At 47.5% G+C, this 23,542-nt stretch overlaps 2 protein-coding genes across 2 annotated transcripts; one reads left to right on the top strand and one right to left on the bottom strand.

The window, feature by feature from the left end:
- Positions 1-152: 152 nt before the first annotated feature.
- Positions 153-5,410, top strand: LOC8053537 (E2F-associated phosphoprotein). The gene is made up of 4 exons (XM_029983368.4): positions 153-376; positions 1,310-1,512; positions 2,941-3,319; positions 4,559-5,410. The coding sequence occupies exons 1-4, from the start codon at positions 312-314 to the stop codon at positions 4,794-4,796; spliced, it is 885 nt and encodes a 294-aa protein (XP_029839228.3). The 5' UTR covers positions 153-311; the 3' UTR covers positions 4,797-5,410.
- Positions 5,411-18,587: 13,177 nt separating this feature from the next.
- On the bottom strand, positions 18,588-22,869 carry LOC115322987. The gene is made up of 3 exons (XM_040215868.3): positions 22,675-22,869; positions 21,440-21,559; positions 18,588-18,785 (listed from the first exon to the last, which is right to left on the bottom strand). The coding sequence occupies exons 1-3, from the start codon at positions 22,801-22,803 to the stop codon at positions 18,588-18,590; spliced, it is 447 nt and encodes a 148-aa protein (XP_040071802.2). The 5' UTR covers positions 22,804-22,869.
- Between the last annotated feature and the right edge of the window lie 673 nt (positions 22,870-23,542).

Raw genomic sequence — 23,542 nt, 5'->3', positions numbered from 1 at the left:
GTTTTGTGCCCCTGACACCGACCGGGCGGCGCAAATCTAGCTTGTGTGGCAAATACAATAATGCGAAAATTATTTTTTCTTATTCAGCTAGTTTATATTTGAGTTGTTTAAAATAAAGAAACTTTAGATTGAGTCGTCTGAAAATGGGGACAAACTTTTCAGCGTTCTCAACGTGTCAACAACATAAATCCAAGTTCCAATTCAATCCAAGCAACATGGCAGCGGTTGTGTGCTGCAGGTAGCGCGATCGCAGATCGCCGAAATTGTAGGGTGTACGAATTTGCCTTGGTGTGGTTCTTTTGTAGATCACCATGGAGTATAACGATTATCACGTCGAAGACAGTGACGACAGTGACGCTTATGACAGCGACAGTAGGTGAGCTCAGCTACTACATGGATTGGTTTCTCGACTCCAGAAGGTGTCACGATTTAGCGTTACCTGCGCAGTTTTCATTGAATCGAGATTAGATTTGATCACAGGTATATGAGGCCAACTCATTAGGCGATTACTCGGTCGGGCATAGCTGAGTAAAATAGTTCTTGACTTATCTGTGCGTTCAGAATCAGCCGCACCCAGACACACGGTCACGCTAAGCATTGTTGCTTGTAGACGAGTTATCTAAAATCTGCAAAACGAGACTTTCTGATGCGGTCTTTTTTGTGTCCTAGTTCTACTAGCAGTAATGTCCTCGACAGAGGACCCTTAAGGATTAATAAATGAAATGAAATGAAGTGCTCAACAAACACCTTTTTTTTTTTTCTTGCCAACGAAAGGTTTAAAAGTTCGTTAGTTTGTTGTTTTATTCCCTACAGTAACAGCAGTTTTTGCGCAAAGTAAAACACACTTCTATACATACTCAGTATTTACCTACTTGAGCACACGCAACACAGCCTTGTGGTCACTAAAGAATGTAAGAAAGGGAACACACTGCTCACAAGTGAGCGTCCCCGTCCAAGACTAAATCGAGACAGGTACCTTTCAACTGTGTTTTGTTCCAGCCCATTGTAGCCTCCGCCGAGCGCGCCAGCCATCTCTAGGCCAAGGAGCAATATACTCTGGTTGGATGTAATCACATAATCTAATAAGACCGATTTTTTTTTATTAGGACATCTTTGCAAATACAGCTGGGAAGCCTCCATAACAACTATCAGTATAATAAAACCAACTTTCTTGTGGTCCAACCAGCTTCCACAGCACCATGTTTTTATTTGAACAGGTTTCCAACAAGGACAGTCTGGCGTGTTTTCTTTCCAGCGAAAATAAAATTAGTCGCTTGTATTGTGAATATTTCTTGTTTTCTGTTTGCAGCTCGGAAGATGCTTTTCAGTCCTACGTGAGGAACAAATACCTCTCCCAGAATGCACCCGAAGAGACGTTTGAGAAACAGATGCAGGACGAGCTCTTGCAAACCTTCAGGGACTTTGAGCATCGGTATGTGTTGAACGACGGAGACGCTGATCGACAAGGCTGCGACGGCAAAGCTGGTACAAATCGAACTCCAGTCTCAAAAGGTCGGCCTTTTTTTTTTTTGTTCCATTAACAGAGTTGCGCAGTTCAAGCTTGATTACCATACTTCCCGAAATACAGTCCACGCCCATCGCATAATCAGCTAAAGTAAATTTAGGTTAAAGAAAATAATAATTTTTTCTGGATAGTTTGCGCCTGGTGCTATGTCGCACTCAGTGCTTACTCCAATCATACAAAATTTTTATTCACGGCACACCTAAAAAAAATGAAAGCCGCTTACAACTCCCTGTAACGCCGAATTAGAGCGCAGCTCTTGAGGAGGAGGAGGGAAGGGCACTGGGGGGGGGGGGGGGTTAAACTAACCAGGGGGGGGGTCACGTTACCTTGGGGGTCACGTGACCCCCAATGCCGATGATGTCATCACTGACGTCACTGATGTCACTGATGACGTCATCAGTGACGATGACGATGCGGGTACCGATGACGTCATTAGTGACGTCACTGATGACTTCACCAGTGATGATGACGATGACGATGCGAATGTCGGTGACGTCATCAGTGACGTCGCTGATGACGTCATCAGTGATGATGACGATGACGATGCGGATGCCGGTGACGACATCAGTGACGTCACTGATGACGTCATCAGTGATGATGACGATGACGATGTGGATGCCGGTGACGTCATCAGTGGTGATGACGATGACGATGTGGATGCCGGTGACGTCATCAGTGATGATGACGATGACGATGTGGATGCCGGTGACGTCATCAGTGATGATGACGATGACGATGCGGATGCCGGTGACGTCATCAGTGATGATGACGATGACGATGTGGATGCCGGTGACGTCATCAGTGATGATGACGATGACGATGTGGATGCCGGTGACGTCATCAGTGATGATGACGATGACGATGCGGATGCCGCTGACGTCATCAGTGATGACGATGACGATGTGGATGCCGGTGACGTCATCAGTGATGATGACGATGACGATGTGGATGCCGGTGACGTCATCAGTGAGGATGACGATGACGATGTGGATGCCGGTGACGTCATCAGTGACGATGACGTCATCGGGGGGTCACGCGACATCGGCGGGGGTCACGTGACCTCGAGGAGGGGGCCACGTGACTTCGGGGGGTCACGTGACCCCCACGAGGTCACGTGACCTTGGTGGGGGGCTCGCGCGGTGCATTATGGGACATTTCCCATGATGCAGCGCGCGGTTACGCCGACGCCGACGGCGACGCCGCTCAAGCCGGAAACGGGCCCCTAAGAGCTGCGCTCTAAAATGTATCGCTTTATTAGTACACGTAGAAGCTTTTGATACAAAAGTCATCATGGGTGGTTTGCTGCTCTTCATTTTTACTTGACCTACTAACACATATGACTAGCCAGCTTGGAACTTAAGTCAAGCTCCCTTAACTGGGTTCTGATTTGTCTACCATCCCATTTGTCAAAACAGATGGGACGGCAGACAACAGCAAAAAAGCTGGCTCCAAAGCCGATAGCCCCAAAGCGGACGGCCCCAAAGCGGACGGCCCCAAAGCGGACGGCCCCAAAGCGGACGGCTCCAAAGCGGACGGCTCCAAAGCAGACGGCTCAGGAGGAGGCAGCTCCAAAGCCGGCAACACAGATCCAAGCAACGATGACCTACTGTATGACCCAGAAATGGACGACGAAGACGAGAAGTGGGTGAACGAACAGCGGAGAGTCTGCATGTTCCCCGACGCTTCAACGTCCAGCAAGGCAGATGCGGCGAACGGCGTAAGGCCCCTCCCTACCAGCGACGCCGTCCTGAATTGCCCCGCCTGCATGAGTGTGCTCTGCCTGGACTGTCAGAGGTGAGTAACTGTACTTTACCAGGTCATGTATCAGCAGGGAAAACGTGGAAAGCCTTGCCATGTCAGGAAATTCGGGCAGAACGTGGAGAGTCGGGGAAATGGGTACGTCACTTGCAAGACTGCAGACAATTACAAGCACACAGGCTTGGTTCCTGCACAACTGCCTCGTATTTACAAACACAAGTGCAGCACAGATTCCAAGCCTATGTGGTTATGCTACCGCCTTCCACTGCATCTCAGTCAAGTTACATTTCATGCGACGTCACAAATAAAAATAGCGGAAGTGAAATACAGCATGGTCAGAAAGTATATCTTCAGGTAAACATGTCATCAGGAAAGCAGTCTAGGGTTCATGTTAGTCTTCACCCAATCAACTCGGAACGCTGCGACGAGCTTTAAGGGGTATTTACACGAGGGAGATATCCGAGGGATTTCTCCCTCGTGTGAATACTCCTTAAAGATCCACTTCGGATGTCCCGCACTCATGTAACAAGCAAAGTTAAAAGGAGACATAGGTCTTTGGAACAAAAAATAAATCCCTAAAAGCTAATTTTTGGAGAATGGCGATTTTTAAATCTACAGCTATTTTTCTTTTGATCTGCCATTTCTTATTATTAAGTTTAATATACGAGCCATAATATCACTTTATAATATCCATGTGGACTGAAATTGCACTGGAACTGATGAAAAAAAAAAAACACTTTCTCAAAATGCAAATTTTGGACTCCTTACAAATTTTCAGCTTCTGGGGCAGACAGAAATGTAAATTTTGGCAGCATGTGGCTAAATGTGCAAAGCATGCAATGTTGGAAGCAGGTTTTTCAATATATGTATAGGAAAGTTTAAAACTGAACTAATGTTTTATTGTTTGGTAGCCACACATTGAGCACTGATCTCCAATGTGTTGTAAAGTCACTAATAATGGTTTTAATCTAAAAAGTGCTTCCAACATTCCATTCTTCATAATTGATAGTATCCGACCATATGTTAAAAAAAATTCTTCTTTAAAAAATAGTTTTTAAGTATTGTTTTTGGAAGCAGTCTGTTTAATTATAATTATCTTGAGAACTAACCTACTAATTAAAACAAAAATAAGATATTTGAAATAATTGCAAAAGCCTGAACAAGCCTGTGCTGTTTCATTGGGCTTGGCCAAAATATGAGAAAGAAAGCTCCAAAACCAGTGTTCACCCCTAACCGACGTATCACATTATTTTTTTTTTTTTTTTTTGGGCGCAGGCACGAGATCTACAACACCCAGTACCGCGCCATGTTCGTAAAGAACTGCGTCGTGTCCGACACTGAGGTCCTCAAGTGCCCGCCGTCCCGGTCCAAGCGGAAGAAAAATGGCGGCGGGGCAGACGACCCCCGCGACCTCTTCCGCCCCGTCCGCTGCAGAGTGTGCAAGACTGAGGTGGCAGTTGTGGACCAGGACGAGGTGTTCCACTTCTTTAACGTCATTGCCAGCTTCTCGTGAAGTCACAGGGCGTCCCGCCCGTTCATTTGTAAATAAGCTCATAGTAAAGTTGAAGCACAGCACACAGTGTTGCTTTGTTGAACCAAGCGAGGGATGAAGCCTGTCTGAGCATGACCAACCTCTTTAAAGCTGGTGCCCATCCTTGCGGCTGCTTACAGTAGGAGAGGCTAAACACTAGTTTTATTGGAGTGTGTTCTATAGGTCGTTTTGTGTCAGCACGAGCGACACGCTGGGAGCGTTGCACCATGCACTAGCAGAGAAGTTCATGTTGCGACCCATAGTCACGTGACCTAAACGTCAATCCAGTTTCCCATCATGTATAGAGGGCGAAGTAAACGTCACATGACCAATAAAATCAGTCAGTTTCTCTGCAGAACTTAGCGGGGAAAAAATAGAAAAGTGTGCGGTTTGTGTGGGACACATTCTGTGCTTCTTGGTCTTCGTCAGCATGATCAAGCTTGCCATTTTTGAGACTCGTACAACTGCTTACGACCAACCATACTGGTTGGTTGTAAGCAGTCTTAAGAGGCTTAAAGACCAATTGTGGCATAGTCAGTCGGAATCAAATGCAAGTATGTGAACCAGCCTTTACGAGCCCCTGCAATGGTAACAAGGAACCAAAGCTTTTTTTTTTTTTTTTTTACAGCAAATTTCGGTTGTTATAGCCGCATTGGTAGGGAGGAACCGAACCATTTTTAACCATGTTGGAAATGAACGTAGAAGGAAATTATATTCTACCTACAGTTCCTGTATAGGCTCCCTACGGAAGCCAGAGTTGCGCGTCTGTTTTCCGTGTGCCGCCGCGCCGCTATTCGCTGAGATCTGATCACATGAGGAGCCGGTCAAGTGCCGTGTGCAGGAAAGTAGACGTTGCACGCGCCCCGGCGTACGTTCTCCTGCTTTTGAGTGTGCCGTGCGCCTTGAACGGGCGGCGCCGCTATTCGCCGAATTCAGTCGCGTGACTAGTGGGATCAACATGCCGTGCAGGAAAGACGGCGCTACGGAGATGAACGCGCAACTCTGGCTCCCGTAGGGAGCCTATACAGGAACTCGTATTTCTACCATTACCTCCCTATGATAGCACATTTTACTCCAGGAACGGATGGGTGGGTACGGTAGAAACGCTTTATTCAATCCCAAAAACTCAATAAGCAACCAGACTGGGCTGGACCATACCCGCACTGAGAAATAAAAGTTCTCCGCCGACCGTGACGACAGCGGCGTTCGGTTCAACATTTAGGTGCGGTCATTTCCCGGTCCTGCAAAGAAAGCCAACAATCACTCGAAGCGTACAGAGCTGTCGGGATGTCGCACTTCACGGGGAGGTCATTCTGCTGAAGTGCAACAGTGTCTGCCTTCCAATTGTCCGTTTGTTTTTTTACGCTGTTTTATTGATACACATCTTGGTGAATGCATCTCCACCTGACCTATGTCGGAACTATCCCGTATCTGCTGTGCCTCGAGCACAAACTTTCTTTTGATAGCACTTCACCGAGGCACTTGTTTTAGAAAGATGTGATGCAGGGGCAGCATTTTACGGCGTTCTGTAGAAACGCTTCATTTGGACGCGTTTCTAGGTTTCGGTTTCTTATCGCCCGCAGTCCTGCTCCCCAGTGGCTGAGACGCGCAACACACATGTGCCCTGCTTCCCTCCATTCTATAAGGGAGGCTAGGAGGTGGCTTTGCGCCGCAAACATCGAAAAGCAGGACTGCGGGCGTAAAGATGTGCTCCGATAAGAAACCGAGACCTAGAAATGCGTCCAAACTGAGCATTTTTTCAGAATGCTGAAAATGCTGCCCCTTTCTTATATCTTCCTAAAAAGAGTTGATTTAGTAGTTTTTGATGATGCTTAACAAGTTGCTAAATGGAACCATATGTCTTTTGTCATCAATTGAAAAATTAATTAATAAATTATACTTAAATAGTTGACTGATTATTACGATTAGCCTCCTATACTGTGTCCCCCTGGCCGTATAACTCGCCTGCACAAACTACATAGGTGTAGCTTTCATGGGTTTTTCTAAACAAATATGTAAAGCTTAAAAAAAAAAAAACTATATACATACAACTTTTTTAGAATATCCCCGCCGGAGACACCACTGCTTCATAAACTCTATGTATATGTATAGAGAGAGAAAGAAAGGACAAGGCAAGCCCGTCTGGCCGCAGCGGGCCCCCACAAAGATTTGCTCAAAACCTACAAGGTGGCAACCAAGTTGCTGGAAAGCATGAATAGAGAAGTCTCGTAACCTACTCCGGGCTTAACATACCTCCCAGTGAAGTGTGGCGTGCACTGTACTCTCGTGAGCTGCATGCCATTCTGAGGGGAGCAGTTGTTACTTACCCGATCCGCTCCAAGCAAATGTTAGCAAAGGAAAGCTTGGTTGACTTGTCTTTGATATCTTCTAGCAGCTCTTGACACCTTACAACGAAAGGAAAAAGGAAACCCCCAAATGACCAGCAATCTAGAGTCAATGAAATGAGACCTACTTAAGAAAGTGGACTAAGGACAATTGAACACCTCGAAAATCTTTCAGTTTGCCACGATCAACTCCACAGAGAGCATGAGTGGTCAGCACATTCTGAACTGCTTTGCTGATTTCATTCTTGCAAGCCTGCTGAGCAGAGCTTCAGAAGGTGCGAGCATTTCCATAAGTTATGTATTTCAGGCTTTAGTCGAGCTAGTTTCTTTGTTAATTTCTGTATGTTCAAGCTGACCTTTCACCACTATGTGTACCCAAATTCAGTAAGTTGTACTATTCAGATGGAAGTGTCTCAGTGAAAAACGGGAACAAGGAAGGCAGGACAGCACATGGTGCTCTGTGCTGTCTTGTCTTCTTTATCCCCAACTCGCCCAACTTACTACTCTTCTTTATCCCCATTTTCCTGAGGCACTTTTACCTGAATGAACATGAACCAATTACCATATTTACACAAATGTAGGTCAACCCATTTTTCAATTAATGAGAATCTGAAGTGGAGGTGTCGACTTATAATCGAACCAAAGCATTCCACCGCCGACAAAAACAAAACAATTGCAGTATCAAGAACACTGGCTTGTTACGAGTTCAGTGGGCTGTACCTGTAGCATTGCGCCATTCTGTAAGCCCATTTTACAAAACCTTTTCTTTTGCGAGCGAGTACCACTGGTAGAGATTTGCAAATCAGCCCAAATGTACAGCGGTGAACGGCGCACAGTGCGCCCAACTCTTGAGGGTGGCGGCACTTGCTGCAAGAGTCACTCCGTAATGGCCGCTGGAACAGCCTCACCCAGCGTCATTAGCTGCTGCTTTTTTTCGCACGATTCACATTTGCACATTGTTTGATTGAATGTCGAGATCATACTGGAGTGCCAACTATGTTTCTCTGTATTGACACGCTGATCCAAGCAGTTTAGGTTCTCGGTGCTCGTTTCGGCCATTCTTCATCCAAACGCAACCAAAATCTGCGCTATTGGACGTAAGTTCGACCTGTCTGAGCGGGTGGTGCTCCAGTGGTGTCTGCAATGGCGCAGGATCTTAACAGTGACGGTAAACTAAAGAAGCTTCCACGGGTCAAAGTCTGGATAGGTCTGGATGCATTCCGGAGTTCGAGGTCAGGCGGTCAGGCTTGCAACCTACGTCGCAGAAATCCGCGATCGGTGCCTACCCAAGACGTGCAACGCGACCGCCGAGCAAGCGCGGAAGATGCGGTTCATGCGATCATTTGCAAAGTGCCAGATTTCGCTGGACGACGCCGACGACGTGCTTTGAGAGCAAAGCAGTGATGACGACGGGAATGACAGCATTAGTGCGGACAAATCGTAGTCTCTAGTAGCAGACAGAGTGAGAACGACAGACAGCAGCTTCAGTTGTCCTGCCTCCAGCACAAGCTTCCTAGCTTCAGTAACAATTGGGCATCTTGTAACCGTTGCGCATGCATGCGCAGCCAAAGAATGTCAGAAGGCATCAAGCGCGCTGGAAGCCGTGCTTTCAGAAGAGACACCCTGCCATTCTCATATGTTCGCCGTAAAATGCGCCCCTAAAGTTTTGTCTTTTTGTGACGTGCAATGTAAGGAGTTGACTTACAATCGAGTCAACTTAGTCATGTAAATATAGATACGTCTTTGGTTGACAAACGTTATCACAAGAACGGGAACGACACCGGGCACATAACTGTTGTGTGGCGTAGGGTTAGTTGAGTCGCACATGTGCGACTCAACTAACCCTACGCCACTAACCATACTTCTCCAAATACATAACACATCCTTTTTGGTTTTCTTTGACAAAAAATAAAAAGTTTATGTGAGTTTTAAGAGTTCAAAGTTCACACTTTCAGCGATACCTTGCTGGCAGTACAACTTGATGGCCTGATCGAGTGGTTCCAGGTATGCGGTGCTGCTCAACAGGACTTTGGCGAGGTTGGTCGTTGGATGCGAGTTGGTCGTAGTCTTTGGGGGTTGCATTGCTTTTCCAAGCAAATGGTCGGATCTGTAACCGATTTCTTCGATAATGAGCCTCGTCTTCTGCTCTGATTAGGTATAATCGTGGCTGTGGTCCGACTCGGAGCACACTTCCAGGTTCCCATTTGTGGTTTTGACGGAAATACTCTCTTGCTTTACGTCAGAGGACGTAGTGGTTTGCTGTGTGCATCACAATGTCGGTGCTGACGCTTAGGGTGGAACTGAAGGCATGCTTGAGCCTCCTTGATGTTGTAGTGAGGCTGTAGCTTCTGCGGAGCAGCTGGCTTGAGGGTTCTGATCCTGCGGCCCATCAGTAATTCCGCTGGGGACAGTAGGTGATCTTTTGGTGTGTCCTTAAAGGGAAGCTACGGAGCTTCTTGGAAAAAATGAGTTAAAAGTGAATTCTAGTGTATTTTTACCCCGTGAACCTGAATACCCAAACCATTTTCTGCGTAAGTAACGCGAGAAAAAGGCGAAAGACAGTCGCTGTATGTGACGTCATCGACGGATCTTTTGGCTGCCCAAGGCTAGGGAGGCGGGGCTTCAGTCCTATTTTGAAATTGCTCGTATGGCTCTCCGGCGCGTCGCATTGAAATATAATTTTTATATCTGTTATTCTAAAGGCCAAATGAACGCAATTCAAGCGTTTTTTCTCAAATGTAGAAGTGCCCTATCTTCCCTTTAAGCTCCATAAGAACAAGAGACAGGTCGTTGCCATCCTTCAGTGCCTTGGTCAAGCTGTTTTTTACTGTTTGAACTGACCGTTCTGCAAGTCCATTAGACCGCGGATAATGAGCAGAACTTGGGTTATACGTCACGTCCCAACTCTTCAGAAACCCTCTGAATACTTCAGAGTTGAATGGCAGGCCGTTGTCACGGACGACCACTTCCGGAATGCCGAATCGAGCAAACTCCTTTTTTAGAGCTGTGATCACTTTGGTAGCAGAAGTGTCCCCCACCTTCTCTACCACAATGTAGTTGCTGAAGTAGTCCATTACAAGTAGGTAGGTGACACTGTGGAGATGGAAGAAGTCAATGACGACGATTTGCCACAGTCGTGTTGGAAGGTGTCTGTCTTCCAGGGCTTCTTGTTGGTTCAACTGCTGGTGTTCCTGGCAGAGTTGGCAGTTGGAGATTATTCTTTCGATGTCGCTGTTGATTGTTGGCCAATACAGGGTTGCACATGCCTTGTTTTTAGTAGCAACAATGCCTTGATCTGCAGTGTGAAGTTGTTTCAGAGCGTCGCACTGACAAGGACTGGGAATGACGAATAGTCTTCCTCGAAAGATGAGGCCATCTGATATGTGCAATTCATCCTGACAGTGCAGATACGGTTTGGCCAGTGGATCAACACTGTGATGTTTCGGCCATCTACTGCAAATGTACTCTGCGACTTTCTGAAGTGCTAGGTCCTTTTCAGTTGTAACCCGAAGTTGAGGAGGGCTCGCAGATGAGCAGTCTCCTCAGATGCACAGGGGACAAATTTTGCCCAGAAGGTAACAGTGCCTAAAAAGCTGAGAAGCTTTTTTTTTGTTGTGGGAGCATTCATAGAGGCTATTGCTTGCAGTCGCTGGATCTGACTTTAGGCCATCTGGCGTGAGCAGGTGTCCCAGGTAGCAGAGGCTCGGGACAGCAACCTCCATTTTGGAGGTGTTCAGCTTCAAGTTGTGCTGTCGTGCTACCTCCGGTACCTGTTAAAGCTTTCTGTCGTGCTCTTCAATGTTTCTGGACGCAATGAGGATGTCGTCAAATAGGGATGAACATTCTTGATTCCAGAGAAGATGACATCCAAGCCATGAAAGAATTCAGGTGCACATTTGAGCCCAACAGAGAGTCGCAAGAATCTGTAGCGACCCCGTGGCGCGATGAAAGTGCACAGTTTGGAGCTGCGTTTATGAAGTGTTAGCTGCTAAAACGCTGACTCTGAATCCAGAACTGTGAAGACTGTGGAGCTGCTCACATTGGCAAGGAGCTCATCCTGTGTTGATATGTGGTAGTGTTCACCTTTGATTGCATAATTCAGTCGTCGGGGGTTTAGGCACAGCCTTAAAGGGGTACTCCGGCCATTTTTTGAGCTACTCAAACAAATTGCATTTTCTGACTATCCGGACTTTAGTCTTTACACTATGCTATTTATTTTCTTGAAATTTAAAATAGTAATTGAGAAAACCGCAAATGAAGATGATGCCAAAACCAGCATTCAAATTTTTCCGCGCCCTTCAGTGGTGCGACGTCACAAATGGTACAAACTTTCAGGTCGTGCAGGTAGTCTTAAACAGAGTATGTTGAGTGTTTTTTTGTCTGCTTCTCATTGAATCGGTTACCAAGCATTCTTTTGCCACCATCAAACGTCTTGTAATCAGTTGGGAACATGGCTTACTGCCCACTTTGTACCATTTCTGTCGTCACACTTCAATGTAGCCAGTAGGGGCTCCCGGTTTGAGAAACACAATGACAACGAATTCGAAAATTCAATAACTTCGCGAATTCGTTTTTTTCTTTTTTTCATATAATACTTGGAGAACTGGTAGAGCCAATTTTGAGGCAAATCAGCGTCCATGAAAAAATTGCCGGAGTACCCCTTTAACAAGCCATCCTTTTTTGTGACAATCACAAGTACCCAATCTGTTGGTTCTCTGACCTTTGTGATTATCCCCTTCATTCCCATTTGGTGGAGTTCATGCTTCGCTTTGTCTTGAATGGCAAGAGGGATCTTCCTAGGAGCTGCGACGGTGGGCAGTTCCATGGTGGATGACGGGTGCTACATCTTGAGCATCTTTGCTGGGCGGGTTGGGTATGCTGAGCAGAGCCGCTGGTCTGTGGCTTCGTGCCATGCATGCTGGTGCGGGGTGTGTGGCTTTGCTGCCTTCTACGGCAAGAGTTGTAGCGAGATAGGCAATCCACTGTTTGCTCTCTGTTGATTCCGGACGTTGCGAGCATGTTTGGAGATTTCGGCAGCTTCGCATGCTAATTTAATCTTCTCTGGTGTCAGTTCCGGCTCTCGGAAAAGCCGCTCCCGCAGCACGTTGCCGATGGTTTGTCTTGTTAGCTGCGCCATTGTGTTGAACACTGCTGTTGCTTGGGTCACGCTTCTGTACGGCGTGTACAAGTCGTCGAACTGATGAAGGATCGCCGCGACGGAGTCCGATCTGTTTAGTTCGGGGAACGTTTGCTGGATATGACGAGCTGCTGGTCCGAGGACATGGAGAAGGAGTGCTTTTCTGGCTGAGTCGGGCTTTTCTGTGAATTCGATAGCCGTTTCGTAAATGGCGAATGCTGCGCGCCATTCTTCCCACTCAACGGCTGGGTTGTCGCCGAGCTCAAAAGGTGGTGGAGGTTGCAAAAAGGCGCTGGCCATTGTTGTCGGCTTACGACGCAGAGGTCTAGGCGTCGTCCCTTGCTGCGGGTGCTTCTGACACCACGATACTTTTTTACGAGAACGACGCCAGGCACATGGCTGTTGTGTGACGTAGGGTTAGCTGATAGCTGAGTCGCACACGTAGGTGTCAAGGCCAATTCGTGAAGGAATACAAAGTGCCACGAAGACGGCACCACCAACCATACATCTTTAAATACATAACAAATACGGTAGCCCAATTAGCCATTCTGTTGTACTATATAGCCAATGACAAGTTAAAGGCCTGTTCACACAGTTGCATTCGGAGCGACCACTACGCTTACGAACGGATGCAACCGGTTGGAACGACGAGTTACCATAGCAACGAAGCGCCAAACGGTCATTTCGTTCGTGTTCGTTCGCAACGGAAAGAGTTGAGCCGGGCTGAACTTTTTTGTAACGTTCGGAAACGACTGCAACAACAGACAAATCACAGGTCGGGGAGAGCTCCGTCGCGCGCGTTGCATGCCGGTCATGCCAGGCTCCTTCTGTCTGCATGGCGTCGGTGGTAATCATCGATGTGGATGGCGTGGTGGAAGCTCCTCGTTCCGCATAAAAGCGCTATCCTTGACTGTGGATTTTCTTCGTGTGTCGTTACGATAACACAGCACATACTAAAAGGGAAGATCCACCTACTCGTGCGGCGATCTCGTGGCGGCACTCTCAAGACAGCAGAAAGCCCGTCGTGTTTGTTTGCCGTCGTGCCGTCGTGTTTGTTTACTTCGACTACAGTGGTGCTTTCTTAGCATTTGTGTCCTCGAACATCACCCGGATTTCTTTTTTGACGTATACTATGCGTGTGCTCAAGTTCAAGGTATTACTGGTGCATACCGTATAAAGGTGGAAAATTTTCACGCGTTTTCATCACCCGAGAAAGGTGATTAAAGTTAGCAATCCTGATTGTTTGCAACGTCCTGCTTGCAACGGCTATCTGATCACAAAATTGTATTTCTACGTTGCTATATCGCTGCTAAGATTACATTGTCTTTTATAATCATAAAAAAGACATGTGGCAAGATTTGTACTGTTGGCAAAGTCGTGTATTAAAGTCGTTATCGTGCAAAACCGCATACTGCATCTTTTTTTTTTTTTTTAATGCACTACCCTGCAAGTGTATCCTGAAAAATAAAAAAAGAAAGCTTGTGGTCATGGAAGACAGTCCGTCTATTTTCTGTTAAGCAAGTGAGCGGCAGCGCGTCCCCTTCTTTTTAAAGGCACTGCTGAAACAGCTGACGGTGGCGGAAAGGCGGTCGCCGTGCTGCCAACGCACTGCACTTGTTGCAGTGGTTGTAGGAGTGTATGTGCGGCGCAGAGCGGTCGTTCCGGTCACAACGGACGCAGTCGTGGATAACGGGTTCGTTTCAGATGTCTGAACCAGCCTTTGCACAGCTATTGTAGGCGCACAGCAGATCTTCATGACTGTACGCCGTAGCCGAAACCTCCGGCTGCTCCAGTGAGGACGGTGGACCTTGCGTCGGGCAGGAAACCGTCCGCCACGTTTGTAAGCGTTGCTGGGTTGCTTACTATTGGCTAGGATTAAGAGCTGAAGCTCGTTTCTCATTGGCTATTGATTCATGTGGTTGCATGCGGTTGCATGTGTGTGTACACGTCGCGCACAGTTGTTGAAGTCGCAGCGGTTGCTTGCGTTCGTGAGCATAGTGGTCGCTCCGAACGCAACTGTGTGAACGGGCCTTAAGAATGCGCTAAAAAGAAGCTCAGCTTCCAGCATGTGCTCATTGCTTTCTGTTGCACTTTGGTTGTGTGTGCACCACAAAGTAAGTGTTATCAAGGGCAGAAAGCTTACGCTGGACGGAGAACATCTACTGTATTTTTAGCTTGCCGCCAACTATAAGCACTGTTATCAGTTGATCAACAGATTTTTAAAAGAATCTACCGTACCTGGAAAGCTCTTCTGCAATCATCTCCTTGATCGCCAATTCCTCCTCTTCACGCAAGCACCTTTCTACACCCGCAAAAGTCTCCATCGACTGCAGGCACCGCTCCAAGTCCGCAAATATTGCGTTCAGAGCTTCTGAAAAATGGGAACAAATATTTTACATTTGTCTATATTACAACACCTCAGTACTAGCATCAAATGTTTAGTTTCGGCAGCCTCCTTGCTCCCTTAGTCAGTGCCGCTAATATGAAATATTACACTATATCCAAATCTGTAGTCACAAACTGCGGTATTATATAAAGCAGGGCCGGATTAAGGTATGGCCTAGGGGGGTTGCAGCCCAAGGGTCCCGGCCCTCAAGGGGCCCTGGCCTTCGAAAAGCCCCATACAGTAGCTCATAAAAAAAAAAAAATGAACAAAAAATACTTTGAAGGGAAGAATGAAACAGAAAAATACAATTTTCATAAACAAAACAAACACTTTTTGGAAAATGTTTTTACAGCATTCAAGAGAGGCATGGCAAAGATACTGGCACTGCAAGCGAAACCAAACAACACTCTGCTTGGCGAGCTTCTTTGGTTGGTGTACAGAATGACCCAATAAATTTGACGAGTGACGGCACCTCACGCCACTCCTCTGCGTTCTTTTCAAAACGGCTTTGAGCAATAAAAGACGTGGAGGAGCCCCCAACCTTCTCGGGTGTCACATCCTTCTTTAAAGAAAGGAAAGGAAAATACTCTGAATACCTTCTCCCCCTGTCCTACTCAAGCTCGTGTCTACTGGTATAATGCGTGCCAACACATGTTTTTGAAGCGTGGCCTTTGATGCTGCCTAGCGAAGGGGAAAGAGCTGAATCCACTGCAGTCTCAGGGAAGCTTGCCCTAATTGAAGTCAGAAGGAAGGCCTAAATCTTTCTTCTTTTTTTTTTATGGGGTATTTTTAGCCTTTATTTCAGGAACAATAGTGGGCCTTTAATCAAGTCTGTGTTTACGCTGAAAGCTTCACACGTGGTTTTATTTCTCTATGTGTTCACGATCTTTATATTGAACCTTTGAGCAATGTGGAGAATGCCTTCTCTATAACAATGAGTTTAAAATGTTCCTGCCTATTTCAAGCCAGAAGAAATGCCTTTGGCCTTCCAGAAAAAAAAAAGTTACATATTGAAACATTCCTTGGAATTCACAAAAAGAAAAAAGGAGGAGATTGACAACAAACGACGAATGGACGACATTTTTAGCTGGGCTTCGTGTTTCTGCCAGAGTGAAAGCAGAGAGTAGCCAAATAGATCACATCATTCGTCTGCGGTAGCCATATTTTAGTACTTTGGTTCGAGTCGCGAAAACAAGCAATATATGTTCTTCCGGTTCCGCAGTTCTTTTTAATTTCCAGTTTGAATGTCAGGTCATACGCACCTAATGTGATAGGGGCATAAGTGGAAAGCAGAGTCCAGAAAAGAGAGGAGTGAGAAAAGCTACCAAAACTGACCAAATATGCAACCAGTTGTCCCAAGACATTCAATGAAGACTCTGACACCTGGATCATCAAAAATCTATACAATGACCACCGAGTGCAATCCATCGATCATGCCAGAGAGACTGGTAAAGATGCTGGTCTGTCTCTGCTCTGTCCTTCCCGCTCACCACTGCATGTGAGCGTCTGCCACGAGCATGGAGGTAAGAAGGAGAGGAGGCGACATACCGGCTCAAGCCACGGCGAAACGAGAAAATCCGAAGTGAAGCCGGAAGTAGAGGTCACAGTCGGTGGGAACGCCCCCAAGGGTGACCAAAACAGACGTTGGCACCAAATCAGCTCTCCTTTTTGTTCAATAGCATCTTTTGGTTTCGGTCATTGTTGGGGGGGTGTCCCTCCAAACCAATAATCTCCCCCGGCTTCACCCTTGGTGGCGTTATGTTGCTCCCAGAAGCTTCCTACCTCCATGGCCAAGGGCCACCTTTCGATCCGCCATCATAGCTACAGAGAACCGAGCACTATTGAGCACGATAATAGCAAAAAGATAGTTCGGCATTGTTGCGATGGGCCTTGGTCAGGGTCACATTCTTTTCTTCGTACCCCTTCTCGACCCCCTGGTGGGGGTGTGCCCCCCACTGAAAGTCAATGACCGGCCGTCTGGGCCGATAATGACTGGCAACCTAGCCCGGTGCCGTGTTGACGTCGCGACACCTGGATGAGGAGTTAAGCCGCCTAATTACCGCGGAGACCTCGACGGCAGATTACCGAACAAAAATTCCGAGTGACTGAGCCACCTGCGGGAATCATACCTCAGACACAATGGACGGGGCTTGCTCCCGATATGGACTTCCGCAAAGGTCGACCATTCCTAGAACAGTTTGGATAATCGTCTGCCACCACCCGCAAATTATCTGGCCAAACCCCTTCCTGAACAACAGCGTCGCCTAATGGAGGGAGTCATCACAATCCGTCTGCTGTGACATTGTGTGTGTGTGTGTATGTGCATGCTTGAGGGGTGAACGGGGGCGAAGCCAGATGCGACGTTTGGTGGCAGATAGGCCACCATTGGCTGCCAACCGCCGGGCGAACGAACAGCGACCTTATAAAAGGAGTGAACAAGAGGTCGCAAAGGTGCTCTCGGACGATGTAGATACTTCTGTAGATGTGTATTAAACAGAGTTTATCGTGAGAGACCCTCCAGTCTCCTGATGTTGCTGCCGGGAGTTGTCCTGCGGTTCCTGTCCTGGCCTGGCCTGGCCCTCCCCGATCCTGCCTGGGGAGCTCCTCGGTCACAACAGCACTTCTAACCCAGAGCGCCTACTGGAAAGCGAGTCGTGGCCGACATTAGATTACTGCGTTCCATTTGCCTTGTGGGCAACCTGGCGATTCCAAGCGGTTGGCCCAGGCTGCCCCTCCGACAATCATAAATAGCCATTTTGACCACGAGGGGGCCAAGGGCAACTGGCCACGCGAGCGGCGCTCCGCCACTGATAAAAGGCTGTCGTAGCGGATGCGCGGGGGTGGTTGGGATTGCGGCGCAGGCGATAGCGGTCATTAAATGTTTACGTGTTGTTGAACCGGTGTGCTGTGTCATTCTCTCAGATGGGTAGCAGCAAGGGAAATCCCACAGCCTACAAATAGCACTTGAAGTTATCACAAAATGTGACCCTTTTTTGGGCAATGTCATTGCTCAAGGCACAAGGCACAAGGTCAAAAATATAAAAATAACTCGGGCTTTTCAAAAAGTACTGCGTTGACCAGTCATATCATCATCATCATCACAGGGGCCTCAGAAGAAACCTTAGCCCAGGGCCACGAATTCTCTTAATCCAGCTCTGCAATTATAGACCAACACGCGGCCCTGACGTCACGCAGCTGCGGTGGCGCTGTGGACGGCACTGCGCATACGCAGACGCTTCAAGTCACGCGAATTCGGTTTCTGCGCACGCGCAGTGCCCACACCTGGTGTGGGCGAATGCGGGCTTGTTTGTAAACAGTGTGTCGGTCTATAGAATATGTCACTATATCCAAATCTCTGTAGTTACAAACTGCTGTAGTATATAAATGACTGCTCTAACCAAATCCACTATATCCAAAGAGTCTGCTGTAATAAAACCTGCCACTATATCCAAATCTCTGTTGTCACAAGCTGCATAATATTTAGAACCTGTGGGCTACTTGGTGAACGTTATAAAGCATGGTGTATGGTGCAAAAAAAACGACTGACACAAGGAAGAAGACACACACACATGCGCCTGTGTCTATCTTCCTCCTTGTGTTCGTTGTTTCTTTATGTCTTTTGGATAGAGCAGATTCTGCTGTAGCAGAATCTGCTCTATCCAAAAGCGCTATAATAGAATCTGCCACTATAATCAAATCTCTGTTGGCACAGACTGCTGTACGAATGTCCACTGTAATTGGATCTGCCATGCCCAAATGTTTGTTACAACAGAATTCACTGTGAGACAAGCCTGCCCCAAGACAAAGCAACTCAGCCAAACCTGTCAAATGAGTTTCATGATGTCTGTTGTAACCAAACCAGCTGCACCAAGGTTACACAAGACCTGCTCTGGAACATTCTCGCATCATTTCTCAAACAAAGGGGATCTTCGACAGGCTCTAAACGTGTCGGGTGTTGAGGGCTTACCTTGATTCACGGGCTCGACATTTCTGAAGATGACACGCTGGTTCACCCTGGAGATCCTGTCGGCGAGCTCATGCACCTCCCCAAGCAGTTCTCCCAAGAGCCTCAACTGTCCATCTGCCAGACCAGCCTCTCGATACTGTGAAGAATGGGTAGCCAAGCTAGTTAAAGGCCAACATTCGCTCTTCTGCCCTACAAAAAACTGAGCATGCACGTTGGTCTTCAACCACAGACGGGAGTAAGGTGTGCACCGTTTTACCTCGAGTGGAGCCGCGGAAAGATGTCACGAATCATTTTAGCCGATTCAGTGCGTTCCATGTGATTTAGGACTTTGCACATCTCTGTGCCCGATAGACCTTTTATGCAAACATCTCAAAAAGGCCGTGCACAAAGTCCTCCTCTTCATTCTCATAGCATCTATCATGCGACACTAAAGAGAGAAAGAAAGGGAGGCAGCGCAGTTGCTCGCTCGCCTGTACGTGCTCCGCCGTCTGCTACAACTGGTTCTGTATGGGCCGTTCCCAGCATTCCTTTTGGCACCGCGGATGACGCTGCATGTTTTGCAGGCCTGCGGGGGCCAAGTGAGAAGAAGGGGACGGCACGGGGCAGTGCTCAGGCAGCGAGCTTGCGAACGGTTGGCAACGGAGCGATAAAGGACAAGGCGCTGCCTCCGGATCATCCAACCACGAGACAGTAGATCCTTCGTACCTCGCGTTGCGTGATCTCCGAGTTCGAGGCGGGGCCCGATCGGGTAGTGACTAGAGTAAACACCCACGAGCGCGACACTCCGGCTTTTGCGACGCCGTCCGTTGCCCCTTTGGGACTACTTTCAACACACGTGCAGTATAGGACGCCAGGCCACGGACGGGCTAGACAGCAACATTCCTTAGAGCCTTTGCTCTCGTTTAAAAGCGACACGATTCTTTCCCGGCCGCACGGGGGCGAGACTATGCCACTCCTCTCGGTACTGCCTGAACCACCCTGAAGGACTGCTCAGACCACCATGAGCAAAACTGTGTGTCGATGTACTCGCGCGAAATATCTTCAGTGCGCCGATTGAAGTAATTCTGGCTTACAATAAACAAACGCCCGTTTAAGAAAAAGTAATATTTTTTTTAAAAAAGACGGTGCTTTGCATAAGTGCTGGCAGGCAAATGACCTGAAGTCCTGTAGATCTAGCTAGTCTAGAAATTCCTCCGATTCGAATTTGGACCGAAGAGGCCAACACGGTGATATTGGGGCTTTCCTTGGAAGGAGTTAAGTACTGTAGGAGGGGGCGACGTTGCAGCTAGTCACTAAATGTTCCCAGAGTACCAAAATGTTTTTGCGTAAAAACAAATGGAAAAAAAGCTTTTTGTAAAAACTTCTACTGGAGATTAGTACAGAATGGCAGGAGCGTGACGTTTTCATTAATTTTTAATTTACGTCATTTTTGTACAACGTCTCACCGGTAATTTCGGTCTCGACCTGGGCGCGTCCTAACCTTGGTGGTAATTTGCGGCGCATCTGCCTGGGAGAGAGAAGTTAGCATCCCTCAAACCCTTTCCACCACATATGTTTCGGCACTAAGATTGCCGACCGAAGCTAAAATCGAATAGTCACAGGGGACGCTATCGACGGCGATATTTTGAAATATTGGGCAACTTTAGTCGCAGCGACCCCAGCGAGCTGCGGCGGGAGGAAGAAGCTAGGGTGCCTTCAGGATGGTGACAATGAGACATTTTGTTTCACGACTTTCATTTTCATGTTTTGCTCGGAGCGCGTGAAACAGCATGTGCTGGCCCACACTCTTAGCTCTACCTGAGGTATGGCGCCATCTTTTTTGCACTATTTCTTTATATCTTTTTTTGTGAGCACATGCTGATGGCTTTGTGTGCTACAAAGGATGACATCACCCCAAGGAAAGTGCACATGAAGGCACCCTAGGAGAAGCTACCCTCCATGTGAAGGACGAAAGACAGCCTTTTCACCCTAGCCCGGCCATGGCTAAATACACCGGTAAAGGACTTGCTTCAGGCACCATAATTTGCAAAGGGCAACATCGCAGGGGTTTGACTTTGGTCAAGGTGAGAGCGAGAATGTTCTCGACTGCTGACATATCATACAAAAGACAGTCTTTAGACACTGTCTTAGGCATGTTGCTTCTTAGTATGATGGCCCTGTCACATTGGACCTACAAAAACTGTTTGCAGACATGCTCGAAGCATACATATGTATGAAGCAAAGATACTTGGAGCATGCTTGAGGCCTGCCCCCAAAGTATTCAGCTATTGTGTCTCCAGCTTGGGCGTAATCGACCAACGAAACGACGATCTGGCAATGTTTTGGTGAGAACGTCTCGCCAGCACACAAAGAGTGAGAGAGGTCTCGCGGTCTCTCATATCCTTGTACTCCGTCACCCACCGGTCGATGTCAGCTTGTGTACGGCAGCAGAACAGATTTGCAAACGAAGAGTGGCTTGTCACCGGCTTCCATCGTGAAATGGCAGACGACCACAATTTTGGCTTGCATCCAATCTCGCTACGCCGCGGTGCTCGTTTAGTAGCGGACTACAGTCTTTTTTTCCCGGTCTATTAGCACACAATGTCGTGTTTTTTGTTTTATTTCCGCCTGCAAATGGTAGTTCGCAGCAAGACAAACTGCTTTCTTCGCTAGCGTTGGCAGACCAACTCTCCACGAATGCCATCTCTGCTTGCCCCACAAGAGGCAAATTAGATCTCGCTCTCGCGGCGACCGAAAGTGGACCCCAGGAGTGTCACGTCACGTATTAATTCATTTCCACGGTGCACAAACCATTTCGGCCAGGCTGGTACTCGATGACTGCAGCTGTTCTTTGTAGTGGACCTCGTTTTGAAGTGCCGCCGTCTTTTCCGAAAGAAGCGAGATTCGCTGCAGCTGCTCCGTCACCCTGCACTGTAGGTTGAAAATTGGTGCCATGATGGCATGGCCCAGCTACAGCACGGCTAGAGGCAACATACGGTGCTGCCAGCATAGCTACAGCACTCCTGATCGTTAGTGCACCCAAAACTATTAAAAGAACGCTGTTCAACAGTGTATAATCTTACCAATTTTGTGTGGAAAGATGAATCTCTGCACGCTATTTTGTCAAGCTGAAGTAATGATCCGTATGAATTGTGACAGAATACCCGATAGTGAGAGTGGATGTTCAGTTTCATCATTTCCTTTGTGGAGTCCATTGACATTGGCAAGTTAGATACATTTTTAACACCCATAAGTATTTCTTCGTCCTGACACGGGCTCGAGCAGCGGCAAAAGTCCAAGTTACCGCACGACATTCATTAGTGCTGCATATTCAGGATGCTGTTTCCAACGTCCAATACTTGATGGTTCAAAGCCTATTTCCCTTTGCAACATCAAGCTTCAAACATGAATGAACACCCTTCACAGCTACCGGACAGCGACAGTGCGACGAGCAACTGTTTTTGGTCAACGTCTAGCCAATAGTTGGGACTAAAATCACATTTGCTAGACGTTGCCCAAAACTGTCTGTAGCCATGTTTGAAGCATATTGTATCAAGCAAACGGTCTTCGAACATGAGTGAGGTGAATCCCCAGATAAGTCTGTCATAATGACTGCAGTGAACACCGTGTCTCTTGTATACGATGTATGATCAGTGGGTCTGCGGCTCAAACGACCAAGTAAATTTGCTTAATATAGGCCCCTTTCAAAATTACACCCTCTTAGAGTCAATCTCAAAATACTGCAAAGTGGCGTGCGCAAAACACACCATAAAAACGGCAAGTCTATCAATTTTATACACTCCCTTGGAAGTAAGTATTATCTATATAAGTTATTGACTTGCCAGCTTGTTATTTTTTTTTTTTTTTCCTGCGTGCTATTTTGCAGTATTTTTAGATCGACCGTATAAAAAGAGGGCGTAATTTTTGACGGGATCTCGAAACATTCCTGGGTAGCGCCACCGGAGAAAGCTGTACAAAATACGCTAGGCTCGCCGTTCGCTGCGTACAAAATGTCACAAGGATTCATTCAACTCCTGGCCGTTTACCTCGAAAGCTCGACCCGTACATTTCATCTCCTGTTCGAGTCGATAAGCCTTCGCCGTGGCTACCAGGTAAGCCGACCAGGCCGCCATGGTCGACGCCGTCGGCGCGGCCGGTGTCGTCGCTGCCTCCATCGTAACCGTGAGCAGCGCCGTGAGGTAGAAACTCGCAGGCACGACCTAGGCGCAGCCCCAGAGACGCTAGCGGAGCCCTGCAAAGAGACCGCGAAAACGTACTGTACAAAACACGATTGCACTCGTTAAAATGTACAGATATAAAATCGTAATTGAATTGTAAACCTCTCAGGGAAATTACCTATATCAATGGAAAGCCAATGAAAGCGGCGCGAACGCGACGAGCACCTCAAATACTCCAGAAACAGTTCTTGGACTCTTTGGAGTCAAGGAGGATGTGTTTGGAATCCGGCGCCAGTGGCGGCTGGATCGATGGTAGTGGTTTCTTGGTGGATATAAAATATTTCTATACTTTCATACTATGGTGGTAGCTTGCGCCATCTATCTTACTACTTTAACACTGCATTCTGTCAAAGCTACTGGCGCAAGCATAGGGCGCAAGTGTGGGGCCTTGATCTCGTTGATCATTTGCACGCGTTCTCGGTCAAACACTGACAGAACCATAGATGAAACGTGGATGAAACCATGTGCTTGTGCCAGTAGCTTTGAAAATTGAAAGCGTTGTTTAGCGTCCTATCTCGCCCCGCCCATACGTCAAAAGTAGGGGTGTCGCGAACTTTTGTCGACCCAGATTTTTTGGTCGAACTTCCGGGTTTCGACTGAGTCGAACCGGTTCGACGAACCTTCGAACTTTTCACCAGATTCGACCGGTTCGACTTTATGGACAGTGTGGCCAGAC

The sequence above is a fragment of the Ixodes scapularis genome, unplaced genomic scaffold (genome assembly GCF_016920785.2).
Source record: "Ixodes scapularis isolate PalLabHiFi unplaced genomic scaffold, ASM1692078v2 PGA_scaffold4__175_contigs__length_147842914, whole genome shotgun sequence".
Lineage (NCBI taxonomy): Eukaryota > Metazoa > Arthropoda > Arachnida > Ixodida > Ixodidae > Ixodes > Ixodes scapularis.
Note: the sequence above shows the minus strand (reverse complement) of the source record. Positions and strands in the feature narration are given on the sequence as shown.

Coding starts and splice junctions, on each gene's coding strand:
- LOC115322987 (XM_040215868.3), bottom strand. CDS start 22,803: ATGGAGGCAGCGACGACACCGGCCGCGCCGACGGCGTCGACCATGGCG. Junction 21,560..22,674: donor GTACGGGTCGAGCTTTCGAG/GTAAACGGCCAG, acceptor TTCAACCTACAG/TGCAGGGTGACGGAGCAGCT. Junction 18,786..21,439: donor GTACCAGCCTGGCCGAAATG/GTTTGTGCACCG, acceptor CATTCTTCACAG/TATCGAGAGGCTGGTCTGGC.
- LOC8053537 (XM_029983368.4), top strand. CDS start 312: ATGGAGTATAACGATTATCACGTCGAAGACAGTGACGACAGTGACGCT. Junction 377..1,309: donor GCTTATGACAGCGACAGTAG/GTGAGCTCAGCT, acceptor TTCTGTTTGCAG/CTCGGAAGATGCTTTTCAGT. Junction 1,513..2,940: donor TCGAACTCCAGTCTCAAAAG/GTCGGCCTTTTT, acceptor TTGTCAAAACAG/ATGGGACGGCAGACAACAGC.